Source organism: Saccoglossus kowalevskii, chromosome 5 (assembly GCF_978046115.1).
Source record: "Saccoglossus kowalevskii chromosome 5, keSacKowa6.1, whole genome shotgun sequence".
Classification (NCBI taxonomy): Eukaryota; Metazoa; Hemichordata; class Enteropneusta; family Harrimaniidae; genus Saccoglossus; species Saccoglossus kowalevskii.
The window spans coordinates 24,872,309-24,887,285 of record NC_140645.1 but is presented as its reverse complement, the minus strand read 5'-3'; the positions used below and the strand labels follow the sequence as shown (position 1 = coordinate 24,887,285).

At 32.2% G+C, this 14,977-nt stretch overlaps 1 protein-coding gene across 3 annotated transcripts in view; it reads right to left on the bottom strand.

Annotated features, from left to right (window-relative positions):
• The window catches only part of LOC100366917 (AMP deaminase 2), a 43,926-nt gene that overhangs the window by 17,829 nt on the left and 11,120 nt on the right, over positions 1-14,977 (bottom strand). For 2 of the 3 annotated variants that reach the window (XM_085499266.1, XM_002735910.4), the window contains exons 2-8: positions 9,769-9,994; positions 8,338-8,376; positions 5,895-5,942; positions 4,257-4,413; positions 3,040-3,232; positions 1,939-2,167; positions 1,266-1,395 (exon numbers count right to left, since the gene is read on the bottom strand). In XM_085499266.1, coding sequence (XP_085355392.1) covers positions 1,266-1,395; positions 1,939-2,167; positions 3,040-3,232; positions 4,257-4,413; positions 5,895-5,942; positions 8,338-8,376; positions 9,769-9,994 — 1,022 coding nt within the window. The remainder of the gene's footprint in view (positions 1-1,265; positions 1,396-1,938; positions 2,168-3,039; positions 3,233-4,256; positions 4,414-5,894; positions 5,943-8,337; positions 8,377-9,768; positions 9,995-14,977) is intronic. The other variant, XM_085499265.1, reaches the window with a different exon arrangement.

The window sequence follows — 14,977 nt, the reverse complement described above, 5'->3', positions numbered from 1 at the left end:
TTAACTGTTTTTTTTTTTAAATCCTAACTTCAGCATTATTCATCATTTATCTTTCTACAAGTCACAGCTTCACATATATCCCAGATTACATCTGATCCAATTTTTCCTCAGAAAAATTGCCATTTAGAGAAAAGCATAACAAAAATATTTTCATGACTAACTTATTTGACACACAAAAACAAGTAACATCATTAATTTAAAGTTTATTTCAGATGTTTTTTCTCACAATTTCATGAAACTTCTAAGAGTTGTACTTCATTATCCTAAGCTCATTCTGGATAAAAACTGCCCACAATATGCGAGTTATAAAATCACACCTCATTGGCTACCCAGACTGAACACTCTAACTATCGAACCAATCAAGGGACACCTTATAAATGTTTACTTTGTTTTGTATCAAATTCTCAATAGCATGATAAAAATACAACAATGTCAATAAAATAATAATAATAATAATAACAAGAGTCAACACACAAAGATGACAGATATTTTAAAAACTATTATTAAATGTAATCCCTAGACAAACAATGTCATATTCAATAACCTCGGCTACTATAAAATACAGACGAGCGAAAATAAATATGGCTGTATTCACCAAAACCAACTTGAATAACTCATACAGTCAAAACAAAATTATTGTTATTTGTTTATGGTCCAATTAATGCTCTCCGTTGTCAGACCCACAGGATAATATTTTTTGATCATTTTTTTGGCCACAGATTTTGAGAAAAATCAAGTATGAGACAAATTGCAACCAGAGACGAATCAGACATGTACACCATCACAGAGCATAAGTGAACCAAGTTTTATTAAAATCTGTTGGATGGTTCTTTAAAGTGGAAAAGCTTAAATATACATTAACTACCCCCATGGGAAAGCTTAAAGTAAGCCAATTAATATGCAAATCAGATAATTATTATGCACACTTTTCCACTAAAAACTGATCATTTTGACTGAGCATAAATGCAGCAAGTTTCATAAAAATATGATGTTTGTTTCTTGAGATATCAGTGAGAAAGACTTGTACACACACACATACATACGCCACACACACATACTAGTACAGACACACTGACTGCAAAGACTCCCATTGCATGATTCACACATAAGAGTAAAAAAATATATGTATAAATCATGAAGGTAGGTACACTCTGCTATTAGTGACAATATATGGCAGCCTTACCAGCATATAAAACAGAAAAATACCCTGATACAAGCAAACTTATTATTTCCAAAATACACAAGTACCCTGGATAATATCATACCTTTCTAATGTTGTAAAAGTCTCTATGTGGAACACTCTTCTGTGCAGCAAGTTCCTTCAGTTCGTTGAGAAGAATATGTAATTGATACCTGGCTGATAAGAACTGTAGCTGACGATATGCAAAGCTTTTACTGTTGAAAAAAAAAACAAGGGTGATAAAAATATTAAGATAATTATCAGTTACATAATGCCATCAAATCCACTGTTACTTTCATACAACATTGAACAGTATAGCATGGCTGTTTCTTGTATGTGCTGTGTGTAAGAAAGCATGTCATGCACTCACACACACTATGCAGGACTTGAAAATAATGGTTCTTTGAGTGTATTTAGCATGGGACAACCACATTTGATAACTAGTTGCCCATTTGGACAATCATAAAAAAATTTACAAATAAAAAAATAAAATGTCTGTTTCTTGTTTTAATATTATTAAAAATGACCTCTTCCTAAAGATAACAAGACCATATTAAAACTACATTGATCTTTTGTGAGACTCCAATGTGACACTTACTTCAATAACATTTGTTGTGCAATTTCCAAATGGACTAATTCTTTTTCGAATGGACAACCATTTTCCAAAAACAAGTTATAAATGTTTTTAATTTTGAGCCCTTCCATTAAAACAGAATCATTTGTGTCATTTCCGATACACATTTGACTTTCGTACTTACATTGGGCCATTGGCCATCAAAGCCACCAACACATTCATATCTGCTATGAATGACCGTCTGTCAATATATGGGAATTCTAGCGGTTTGTCTTTATCAAGCTGAGTGTCGTCATCCTCGGCTGGAAACACATGAATGACACCCTCTATCATTTTCAACTCACACTGAATTGGCCCAGGAATATCACACTCAAACGGATCTTTGGTAGAAATTGGTGGATGAACTGTGTGATCTAGAAATACAAAAAACATTATATAGTTGCTGTAAGTATATACAGTTCAGTCAACATTCTGCTTGGATCATGGTGAACTAGCATTATGTACTGCTGTATATGTATTACAAACCGCCCAAGAACATGTGGGTTTACAGATACAACAACTACAACAACAACCCCAGTTTTGGTCTGACAAGCAAGTGTTTCAAATTTATACTACAAAAGAAAATGATAAATTTAAAAACCAGGCAATGGTTGCTTTACTAGTGTAGAGTGCTGAATATATGTTAATTTACGTATCACACAAAAGATGTACCTGTACTGCACACTTTGTCAATTGCTCATTAATAAATTAATGTATACCACTTGATAATGAAATGATTCTTCTAATGTTTGTTTTTTCCCTTAACCTCAACCAGAAATCACAACAACTCAGTCATTAGAATCTCTACCTACTGTGGTTGATGATGTGGGTTTAAACCCTTTCATTGACTGCTTTTAATCAATAGTTGAGAAAGAAATCTGTGTCCTCGTCAACTCCAGACATAGCCACTCAGCTAAAGTTGCACATTTTTAGCCAAGGTACAAAGTCTGATTTACAATATTACAGTTTACAAAATATACCACAGTTACGTAGCTATTATATATAAAGACAATACCGGTTTACAAAACATGAATACGAGTATGGCTGGTTTACAATTGTTATAAAGACAAGCACCCTTTTGGCTGAGATAGTTCTGCTGTTAGCAATGCAAACGCCAATTAAAGAACTGAAGATAACAAGCTGATACATGATCTTAGCCTTAATGCTCGTAGAAATATTTTTGCTATCAATCAAATATCTGGTATAAAACTTAAACCTGGTATGGTCACAATGCATCTTTTCTTACCATAATCAGTAGCTGATCCATTAGTTATTATTTCATCATCAACATATACAACATTAGGTTTACCATCCACTGTTCTCAGTGACCTGGAGAGATGTCTGGGAAACGACTGCAATGCCAGTTTCATGTATTTCTCTCTAATTCGAAGAGCACCAATGATAGATTTAGATGCTTCTTTTAAGTCCTCGATGGGAACCTGGATGAAATGACAAAAAATGTTGAATGACGTGTTGCATTGATGTGTCATTAGAAGTATACTATGTTATGTTGAACACTGAAAAGGGTCTACCCTTAGAATGGGTAAGTGTATAACAGACTCAATTGGAAGACTGATTTTCACTGGCTGAGATTCAATCACTAACAGATGTGACTTTGGGGGAACATTGATTAAATTAAGGTCTACATGTGCTTGTGTTCAACTGGGCTTGGTTGTTGCCAGGATAGCGCCAAATCGCCATTATGATAGGAAGATTGTCACACATCTCTCTCACATATCGAAAAATGCACAATGAAATAGGGAAATGTTTGTTTTCTCTTTCAGAGGATGTTCCGTTATCCAAATCAAACATTAATGCATGTAATCAAAAGCATTATTTCATTAATATTATTATTAGTATACATTGACCATCAATTCTGTTGTTGTGTTGAATAATTTTAATAAATAAAAACAATCAGACTTGAGGTTTTTAACAAGAATTCAAAAATATCACTTTTTACCAAAAATTACAAAAATATTCATCAAAATTAGAGAATCAAAGATACCATCACGAAATAAACAAATCTGCGCGATATCCACATCAATATGTGTATTATCAAGCAATTGGTCTTGTAGTTTTCAAGAATAAGTCAAAAAATTCACAAATAGTATTTTTTACAAAAATTAGTGAATCAAAGAAATCATCATGAAATAAACAAATCTAAGAGAGATCTGCTTGCTTCGATACTTGGTGTATATACAACAAGTATTGAAGCAAGCAGGGTTGTATTTTTCAAGAAGTCCAAAACGTAAAAAGTAGATGTGCACGATGGACAAAGGACAATCACTCACATGATGAGTTACATGTATGCTTGACAAGTCAACAGCAGAGCTAAAAATTGGATGTCACCACAACATTTTTCAATATTTCCAAGGATGAGAAGTAACTGTTTTAATAACAAGTAATCTTCATAAATAGCAATTAATTTGCACAAATAACAAATGAATAATGTGAAATTCTCACCCCAGATGCATCTGTTCCAGAAATTGAAACACGTTGAAAGTTTGTAGCAAGATCTTCATCTAAGATACGCTGAACTTTCTCTTGCTTCTCTCTGGGTATTGGTATCCCAGCAACAACATCTTTCTCAATTGATTCTAGTGCTTGACTAACAGCAACACTAATGACAGAAAAAAATTACAATACTAGTACATAAAAACATCTTTCAGTGACCCACTTTAACCTGATAGATGAAACTGGAAAAGATAAACTACAAAGTTATTTTGACTAAAAGTGAAAAACTTAATTGTGAAAATTGCAAAATAAAGATGATGTAAGAGTACCATAGAAGGTGAGTTGACCTCCTAGGTTGAAAGATGAAATGAAAGTTAATTAAAGATAAATTTCTTGCCAGGGAGTTGAATTACTGATTGCAAAGATTTGACCAAACTTGCGATTTTTTTTTCAAACATTTTGATATCTATAGACAAATAGGAAATTATATTATGCTCAAAATCAATGAAGAAATCTTTTAAAAAAATATATAAAAATGTGCAAAAAATTTCACCAATTTAAAAATAAATAAAATGAGCTTGACAAGTTAACAATCACTGGCAATTTTGATTGAGTGGTGGATCACTCACAACCAAGAATCCACTTTCAATCAAGATGTTGTTTTTGTTTTCCAAGTCCCCTCATGTTGTTGATATACAAGGGTTACAGACAAGAAGTTATTATAAAGTACATGTAAGAACTAAAAGTGATGCATGATAGGATACACATATAGTGCTCTGTCAAAAGTCTAGGAAGAATCAGTCGACATAACTGAACACAAAAAAGATAATGATAGTGAGGAATAAATGTGACAATGCATAGGATAATAAGAAAAATTATTTATCAATGTTGCCCATTGTAAAATGCCACCACCAATTGTGGTAACATTGAAAAATACATTTTATTGTTTTGTAATAAATGCACTGTTTCTTTCACAAACCTAAACCAACAAAATGAGTATAAAATATCCTTGACGACATGAAATCTGCTAAAATTAAATGGAAAGCATCTACTAGTGGAGTACCTTCTGGGAATCAGTGATTCAGGTGAGCTTGCAAAGGTCAAATCACAACTGTTTTCCATTTTCTTAAAAGTGAAGAATATATCTGTTTATGTTATTTTATCATCAGAAGGCCAAAATAATTCCAGGAAAAATTAAATTAATTTTGGAAAAAAGAAAACAAATTTAGATTTGAACACATCTGATAATAGAAAGTTTGATTGTGACTTGCAAGCATTAGTTCAATTTTTTAAATTACAATTAAAAAGAACAATTCCAGAATTACACTGGTCCATTTATGTGAGCAACAAAGAAAAAATAATTTAACTTTACCATACAAGAAAAAAAAAATTAGTCACAACCACAGCCCACTTAATTTCTTTGAACTCCCCAGCACCTGGTTCCAGTCACTTGACAGGCAGAAAAAAACTTACAGTGAAAACATATTTGATCAAGATTAAACTGGTTACATCCAGACTTACAAAAAGCAACTTGCGGAATACCAGTTCTAACTGGAATTTCACAATCTAGTCTACCAGCACCAACCTACACTATGACACTAACATTTGATAATAATTTACACTTATTATTTAGGTTGTCATAGTTACCTATCATCAGGAAGTTCAACTTTTGACTTGTGCTTTCCATGCGGCAACCTGGATGAGGGAAAACAATGATAATAAATAAAGTCACACACAGGCACACATATTTTTAGAGAGCTAAAGATGAAAGTATAGTATAACTGGCACTGAAATTAACAAGACACTTTTAATGGAACCAGGAAGTATTCATTATACAGAAGATCTTATTGTTACATGTTTGTATCTAGTGTTACATGTATTTACCTAACTTCAGTTGTTAATGTGAGATAATACTACAGACTGTGTCAGACTTTACAATGTATATCGTTGTTCACATATATGTACATGTACTATTTGTGTTATGGTAGAACTTCGAAGTCCACTCATAAATGAAAATACCTAGATATAATTCTTTTTGCAATAAATTGTACTCCCAGTCAACAAGTGACAAAAATGTACTTTTTCTTTAACATTGTGTTCTACGGAATTGTTCTAAAAATATCAGTCAATTTTTAAAGGTTGGAATTATTCTAAAAATATCAATTTTTTAAAGGTTATTAGGCCAATTTTACTCTGGAACCATAGCTCTGTGATTTTACATAATAAACCAATGAACTTTTATAATGCAATTTATGACCAACTTTCTAAAAATTTATGAGTAGGCTTCTACATTTGTGTACCTTAACCCAGCCTCCTTCACAGTGGAAGAATTTAGTACAAGATACAAGTCAGATTCATTTTGACATTCCAATCTGTATTGCAGTTTACCATATTTGCTCTATTAGTAGCTCTACATTTGTATATGCTTATGGTAAAAAAATGCCATATTTTATTGATCTACATACAATTAATATAAAATTAGGGTTTGTGTGCACCTCTATTAAAGGGCAATGGTCTTTGTGCCGCTTTCTGTTTGATTTAGGACTCATAGTGACATGTATAAAATACACTGTATGTTTAAATGAAATTGAACAAGTGCTGCATGACAGCCACTTCCCTTTAAAATAGTGCTTCTATCAGAACAAATATGGTATCCATAATATTAGAAATGATTCCAACTAATAAAAATTATTCTCTTTATACAAAGGACATACATTATCATAGTATACATTTAAGTCAGTCAACAATTCAATGTCACCTAACAATGTATGTACAAACAATGTAGTGCAGTGTACAAGCTGACAACATACAGTTCAGTTTGATCTGAGTGTAACTTAACATTTAGCTAGCTTAAAGCTGAATTACAGCTGGTTTGCTTTCAAAACTGCTACGTATCAAAAGTGAAGAGTAGTCTGTCTAAAGGTATCTTATATTCATCAAAATGACACTAGCTTTAAAAATTTAAAGGTTTTATAAAAAAGTCAGCCAGCTTGGAAGTTAAGTTATGCCTGGACGGTACTGTAAGTGTGGTTTAGAACTGTTATGTATACTTTCGATAATGATAACAGGTACATGTACATGTATTGGTTATATTGTCAGAAGTGCTCCTTATATTTAAAAGTGAAACCAGTCTCAATTTTGAATCCAATCTGCAAAACAAAGTGACTTGCATCAAGGTCCAATGTATGTACCAAATCTGAACAAAATCCATCGATATATGGCTGCGACCTAGTTCCAGAATGACAGAAATGCACTAAAATGGTCGACATTTGGCCATTGTTAACCTGATCACAGAAATGTACGATATCTGAGTATTTGATTGTAATTGGTCAAGACATGTACGAGATGAAGGAACAGATACACTAACACACAAATGTGAAAGACTTATTGTCTAAACAGGGGGAAATAAATTTCTGACGAGAATACGGCTTCTCATCCATCAATAAGATATTTACCCTTGTACTTCAGTGCATGCATTCAAGCACAAATTGTGGTATGTTTAGTAATTGTCTCATAGTTTCAGCCAATATATATGGCATTGAAATATACTGTCTTCATAGTACATGTACATTATTTGATATTGTGCTTCATTAACAGTCACATAATTTCAAAATAGATTACACAAGTATACATTGCTACAAAGTCTACATGTATATCATGTGCAAATAGGAAGCTTCTGGCATGATCCCCTATAATGGCATATATATAATGCTCACATCGCAATACAGTACATGGTCCACTGTGTGCAGATACATGTAACACATGTATTTGTATGAAATGACAGTGACTACAACATTACATTTACATATTATTTTACTATGTGTAATGAATACTTTCTGGTAAAATAGTACAGTTTCACAAAGCACCAAATATACACATACAGAATAAGCAGGAGAAAAATACACTTTCGATCAAAAACTGTAATTGCCAAATTAGAACGTATCTGCCACTAGAGGGCGCTTTGTGAATGTACTATGACAGCAAAGAGGAGGGTGTCCACTGGAAAACAATAAATGTCAGATACCTAAATACACCTAGTTAAAAGAGAATTAAAAATAAGAGACATGAAATAATGATTCTCCCGACAGACCTGCTCGGCGTATAGCGGAAATCAACCATCTCACTGGATCTGTTCAGGAAAATGTTGATTTTGTATTTTTGAGTCAGGAACACAGCAAGCAAGAGAAGGTTAGGAAAACACACACACGGGGGAAATCAACACAGGATTGGTTAAGACAGGACAAACATGAAAATAATAACAGATAAAAAGAGAGAGAGAAAAAAAAATAATGTTAGTTACACACACAGTACACAGTAGAAAATTGGGTTGGTAATATTATACTCTTTGAACAACAGTCAACTTTTGCCAACTTCCACAGAATAAAAACTAATAATTTTTTTTTATATTGTTAAGAAAATTTTGATCATGATCTATAACCAATGGGAAATTTGATCCAAAATTATAAAATAAATTATGAAACAAATATTATTCATAAAAATGTTGCTCTAAATTGTAGGTGGGCAAAATATGTCGCTCAAAAAGTTAAATCGAAAAGCGATATTCAATGTTAATTTCAGTCATTGCAAAGTTATACAAGAGACGTATCCACACTAACTAATACAGTCTCAACCAAATATGGCAGTTGATTTGCAGTCTTAACCAAATATGGTAGCTTATTTCCAGTCTTGACCAAATATGGCAGCTTATTTCCAGTCTTAACCAAATATGGCAGCATATTTCCAGTCTTAACCAAATATGGCAGCTTATTTCCATTCTTAACCAAATATGGCAGCTTATTTACAAATCATTGAGCTGTACTTCAGATTTTGTTATAATTTATTTAATATTCAGAAGACACAGTAAATAGTTTTAATTTCAAGACAGACAAATAGTAATGATAAAAAAATAAACTTTTGTGGAAATGATCATTTAAAAATTTTCAATTAAGGTTCATTCTCGCCTTTCCTATAAACTGCACCCTCAAGTGTCAAAGCATCAATAACAAATATTGTGTGGCAAAATTTAATGATTAGCTGTTAATCGTTAATGCACATCGTTCATGGAGACAAAACTCTGTGAATGATTTTGGAATTACTCTATACAACAAAAATCCAAAATTTCACTGATTTCGGAAAGTTTCCTCAAAATGCAATTAAAGAACTTCATAGTATTTTAAGGTAACTTTCTGGTTTATGCAAAACAACATGTGATTGAACGGATCAACTTTGTGAAAGTTGAGTGCCATAAAACGTTTGATAACTATAAAGTTAAGACTCAGTCTGCAATGACAAACTATTATTTATTAAATGCGTAGTGTGTTGCATAACAATGAAGACGTAGCTGTAAACAGAATACGATACGAAAAACAAACGCTGCTGTAATATGACAGAGACTTTTCCCCTCTGAGCTGATTGGTAAAACTGTCAACAAAATGAACATGATGACATTCAACAAGTGAAGCCAAAAAAATGTTGTATAAATCGATTACTTAATAAAAAATTGAGGTGAATATCCACTAACCTGTTCTGATTTAGACTGATTTGTCGCTGTAAAGCCACTTTCGTTTCTTGCTCCTTCTCTATCGGCAACTGATCAGGAAATTCGTATTGAGCTGTGCGAGACTCTGACTCTGCCCGGCTTTGTCTGAAAAGATTTTTGGCGATTTCTTCATATTTATCATCCATCGGGGAGGGCACGTGCTTCGGAAACGGACGTGGAGTTGGGGAGAAAGCTGCAGGTGGGGTACCTACAGGGAGACAGATTTAATTGTAGTCAGACAACTATCCCACTGTTACAGAAGTCAAACCATAGGTGGTATAATACCTCCTAGATGAACATTATACAATTACAGAGCTAACTGGGATGTAGTATAATTATGCATTGTCAGATCTCCTTGATGTAGGCCATGTCATACATGATTGAAATAGGCAATTAGACAATGAGGAGCAAATTGTCATGACAACAGGAATATACATCGGACCGGGTCAAACCAAAAGTCCCTGCAATGAATAATGTCTACAAATTCACATTTCAGATAAAGTTTTGCATTTGGAGCGTCAATAGCTTAATAACAACACCTTGTAATGAATCTAGTTATTGATATTTATTATTTTGTTTTCAACACATATGTTACGTGTGACATTTGGCAAGTACATAGAATGACATTACATTATACTTGACCTCTGTGAGCAGTAAATGCAGTCAAATTTTACAAAATTTATTAAAAATCTCAAGATGAAATAGTATAAAGTACATTATGATTGAAATGGAAAAAAAAAAATACCATTTCCTGTTTTCAATTACAAACTTTACCAACATTATAAATCCAGAGAGAGCATCGAGCTGTTTGTACAATCAGACTCAAATTAAATATGAATTATAATTATAAGGTCACATGCTGGAGTGTGCTATACAAAACAATAAAATGATGTTGTGTTCATACTATCAGGAATCTGTGTGATTCCCAAATTATATGAAATAAAAACAGACATGTCACATATGCAGCCATATCAATTGATATCAAAAATGCATTTTAATTTGCAAGGACTTTAAGTAATAAAATTAAGACAATTTTGCTTGCTCTTCAAAATTACATTCAACATATAGTATCTATTTTTAGGGCATAAGGATTAACAGCAAAAGCTTTTAGCAATTTCAGTAATTAAATTGACATATAGTCTTTCTGTAACACAAATAAATAAATAGATCCTTTTACAAGAAAAATCACTGCTACTGCTTGACTGCTTGTCTGAATATTACAAACTTATACTTCACCTATGAATACCAAATTAAATTTATATTTCAGTTAAATTTCCCTCCAACAAACTATGACGTTTTTGTAAAGAGTAGAATTTGTGTTACATTTAAGTGTGTACATTATGGCCTATGGCCAATGGTACTGAATAAATATACATGTATATATATATATATATATAGTCTTTCTGTAGTGTATTCAAATTTTGTAAACAGTTGATCATGTATACATAGCATGAGACTATATCAAACATATATATTCAGGGTACTTATCTATAAAATAAAAAAATTGGTCTTAAAAAAATATCAAAACCAAAACTAACGATTAAACGGATGACACAAATTTTCACTCAAAACTAATCAGGTCTGCGCATTGTCCCAGAGCACCTATGTACCATGTTTTATTGAAATCTTACCAGCAATTCTAGACATAATGATTGAACACATACACACACATACAGACTCACACACACATACACACACAGACAGGTAACTGCAAAGACTACGTGCTTGGCACACGGAAGTCAAAAATGAAAAAATAATAATAAATATATTAAAGCATTTACAGTCATTATTATTATTGTGACACAGTGAGCAGTTTTTGTATAATCTATTTATAAATAGAGGAAGGCACACTCAGATGTACTGGAGATAAGGAGGATCATTATTGAAAAACAAAGAGCTAATAGATGGCACAGTACATATATATGTGATCAATCTAGTCAATAACATACTTGTCTAGAATATTAAAACATATCTAATTAGCTAATAATGTTTGATATACGCATCCTACATCTAGACAGGAGACTTATATTAAATAATCTGAATTCAAAGCTAAGTACTTTTTACTGCAGTACACATAATTGCATATGATAGTTATAAATTTGATGCATCTGGGCTTACCTTCTAAGATGGAGATGACGCAGACAAAAAATTTGACACGGATGTTTCAGATGTGGAAAAGGACTGACGTGACCTAAATATTATTATATGAAGTATTCCTTGCGTGCTGGAACCATTGAATGAATAAGACACATCATGTTTTATTATTCGTCCATTTATGTTTTCAAAAATCAGCTGTATTTTAATTAGGGATGGACTATTTTCATGTAGGGGTGTGTAGATGTGATGTATGACGGATGTAGACTTGTTCATTTTTTACACAGGTAATCCAGATATAAATCTTTATTACCGGTGATCATGCCTTGAAAATTGTTATCGTTTATGGAGAATCGGAAACAAGGGAATATTATCTTTGTTACCCAGCTGTCAATCTACCTACCTCCAAAATGGAATATGCCATGGGAATAAATTTAATAAGGTGATGTTGAATGAAGGGGGGGGGGTGAAACAAAAGTACATGACTTCACAAGGCCATGCATATAATGGGCTGCAGACAATGGAATAAATAGAAGCCATGAAAGAGTGGATCTACAAACAAAACACTGGTATCGAAAAAACAATTAATGCATCATACATGAATGTATCTGATGAAAAGTTTTAAATTTTGAGTCCAAAAAAATGAACAGATGCATATTTAGTTGATTCATTCATGCATAATTATATAACGAGGGCTCAAGCCTTCCATGCATGATTTGAGCCTGCATATAGCTATTAAGAGTTATCACAAGTGACTGCATGACATTGACATTGACAATGGTTTTCTTTCAATATTTTTCATAAGTACTCCTCAAATATTACACAGTGCAAATAGTTTGTTAAAGTTTGATTAATTAAACCATTTGTAGTAGACAATGTATAGAGTACATATAATAAGATCTCTCAGTTAAAACACTATTTATGTGAGGATTTGATAACTTCAAGGTTAACAAAAAATAAAATTCACAAAAGTCCCTAAAGATAAAAAGTACTGCAGTAAAATATTTACAGTTTGTCATGACTGAAAACAAATCTTTGTTTTAGGTTGTAAAATATTTATAAAGTGGCACACTCCAATACTAAATTTGTTTCATTAGAACTTAGAAGCACAAGTGCACAAAAAACATAGATTAATTGTATATACTGTATGATTAGATCATTAAATATGTTTTGACCATAGACACGTCTCTATTGTTTGATTTTTTGGAGTAAGTCTCAAAAACCATTCATATCCTATATCTTAGTATGTGTATGCTCTAACCAATTAACAAATACATACTAATTATGTAAATATGTAATGTCTCTGGATAAGTTTATCCATTTCATTCATATATAACAGAAGGCGTGACTAATTAAATACCGTGGGAACATATTATAATAACAATAGGGAACAATAAATTGCTCATTTTGTAAAGTAATTGGTAAATGTTATAATTTGCTAGTGCAAATTATGCGTATTCAGAAACGTACACACTGTGAAAATAGGGGTCAGTACGTGTGTGAAATGTATTAAACAATGGGCTAATACACCATACAACATTTAAACAGCATGTTTTCAACTAAAAATAGAAAAAAATTCACATTATTAGGTTTGAAAAATTGCTAAACAAATTCCCATTTTACATCAAAATTCTTTCCTGATGATCTTAACATTGAAATTCAACAACTTGAAAAATTGACTTAATTATTGTTACTAATGATGCAATTGAAGTTGAAAGTCAATGTTTGTCATCTGTGTGCTTTTATAGAAAAAAAAGGCACTGCCATTATTGTATGACAAAAAGCTCAAACACGGAAGTGCAGACGGGGTGAGACGTATCATTAAATAACAGATCTGTTTAGGTGGAATGCTACACAGAACTGAAATATTATCATTTTCTTCATTTTTATATATTTCATGGCAAAAGGATGAAGAAAATAGAATAAAAATATGGGGTCACTGTATCTGGTTCGGAGAAAATTGACATACAAACTTAGTGAAAATAGCATGTTTTGTCTGTTTTAGGGCATTTTATCGTTGCTTCCTATTACGAGGATATATCTCAAAATTTTTCCAGGTGATGTAACAAGTTGGTGAAAAAAGTTATATACTCTTAAAAAATTGACAAATATTTTTAGGTTTTTATTGAGGAATGTCTAAAAAAAATGTTTTCATTGTGGTCTATCAAAACGGCAGCTACTGTTTTTCTCAAAAACAGATTGACAGTGGATCAAAAATGTTCTAATACTGTTGATTAATAATTACTGAATAACTGTAGACAGATTTTGACACACAATATTGCTACTGCCACATGTGATAAAATAAAACTCGTGAGTAGCATTCTACCTTAAAGTGATTGAGCCAACAACAACTTTAATAACATTAATAAACTGGCATGAACAGCTAGTTTGTAGGTAGTATTACCCTGAGTGATTGGCCACAGACTTTGTAGGGAAGTCAAATCCACTGTGAGATTCAATAAATTAACTTTATTGGTTGTGAATGTGACTTTGGAAAAGCTTTGGTTAAGGTCCTGCTTTGTTCATCCCAGGATATCACATTAAATTATCTATAGATACGATAAAAGTTAATTTCAGTCTTGTCATATACCGATAGTTCCAAACATTTGGTTTCTTTGGCAAAATGCACAAAACGTACTATAAGCACTTGCAATATGCACATTAATGACATTCAATGATGGGACCTCGCCTGGCACAAAATATTTAAAAAATAAAAATTTTCTAATTTATAAATTAGTTCGATCCATTCCAGTTTTTATCTACTACTACGTTTCACAATAATTAGGATACAGTATAATATTTCATTCTAGCTGCAATTACCAGTAATCCCCAATTTTTGATGAATGAAAAATAAAGGAAAAAAGAAATATTTGCTAGATTTTATTTTCACTGATTCATTCCTTTTTACAGTAATAACAACGATTTAGAATGTCAACAGAAAATGCTCGAAATAGGAATCATAGTTCTCATAGCAACCCTGGTATGAAAACTTATTACGGTAGTACATGTGGGACAATACGTACACCAGATGTGAAAAACAAATTGATCTCTTTGACTGGAATTACTTATTGACCGCTAAGGATATAGCAGCTATACT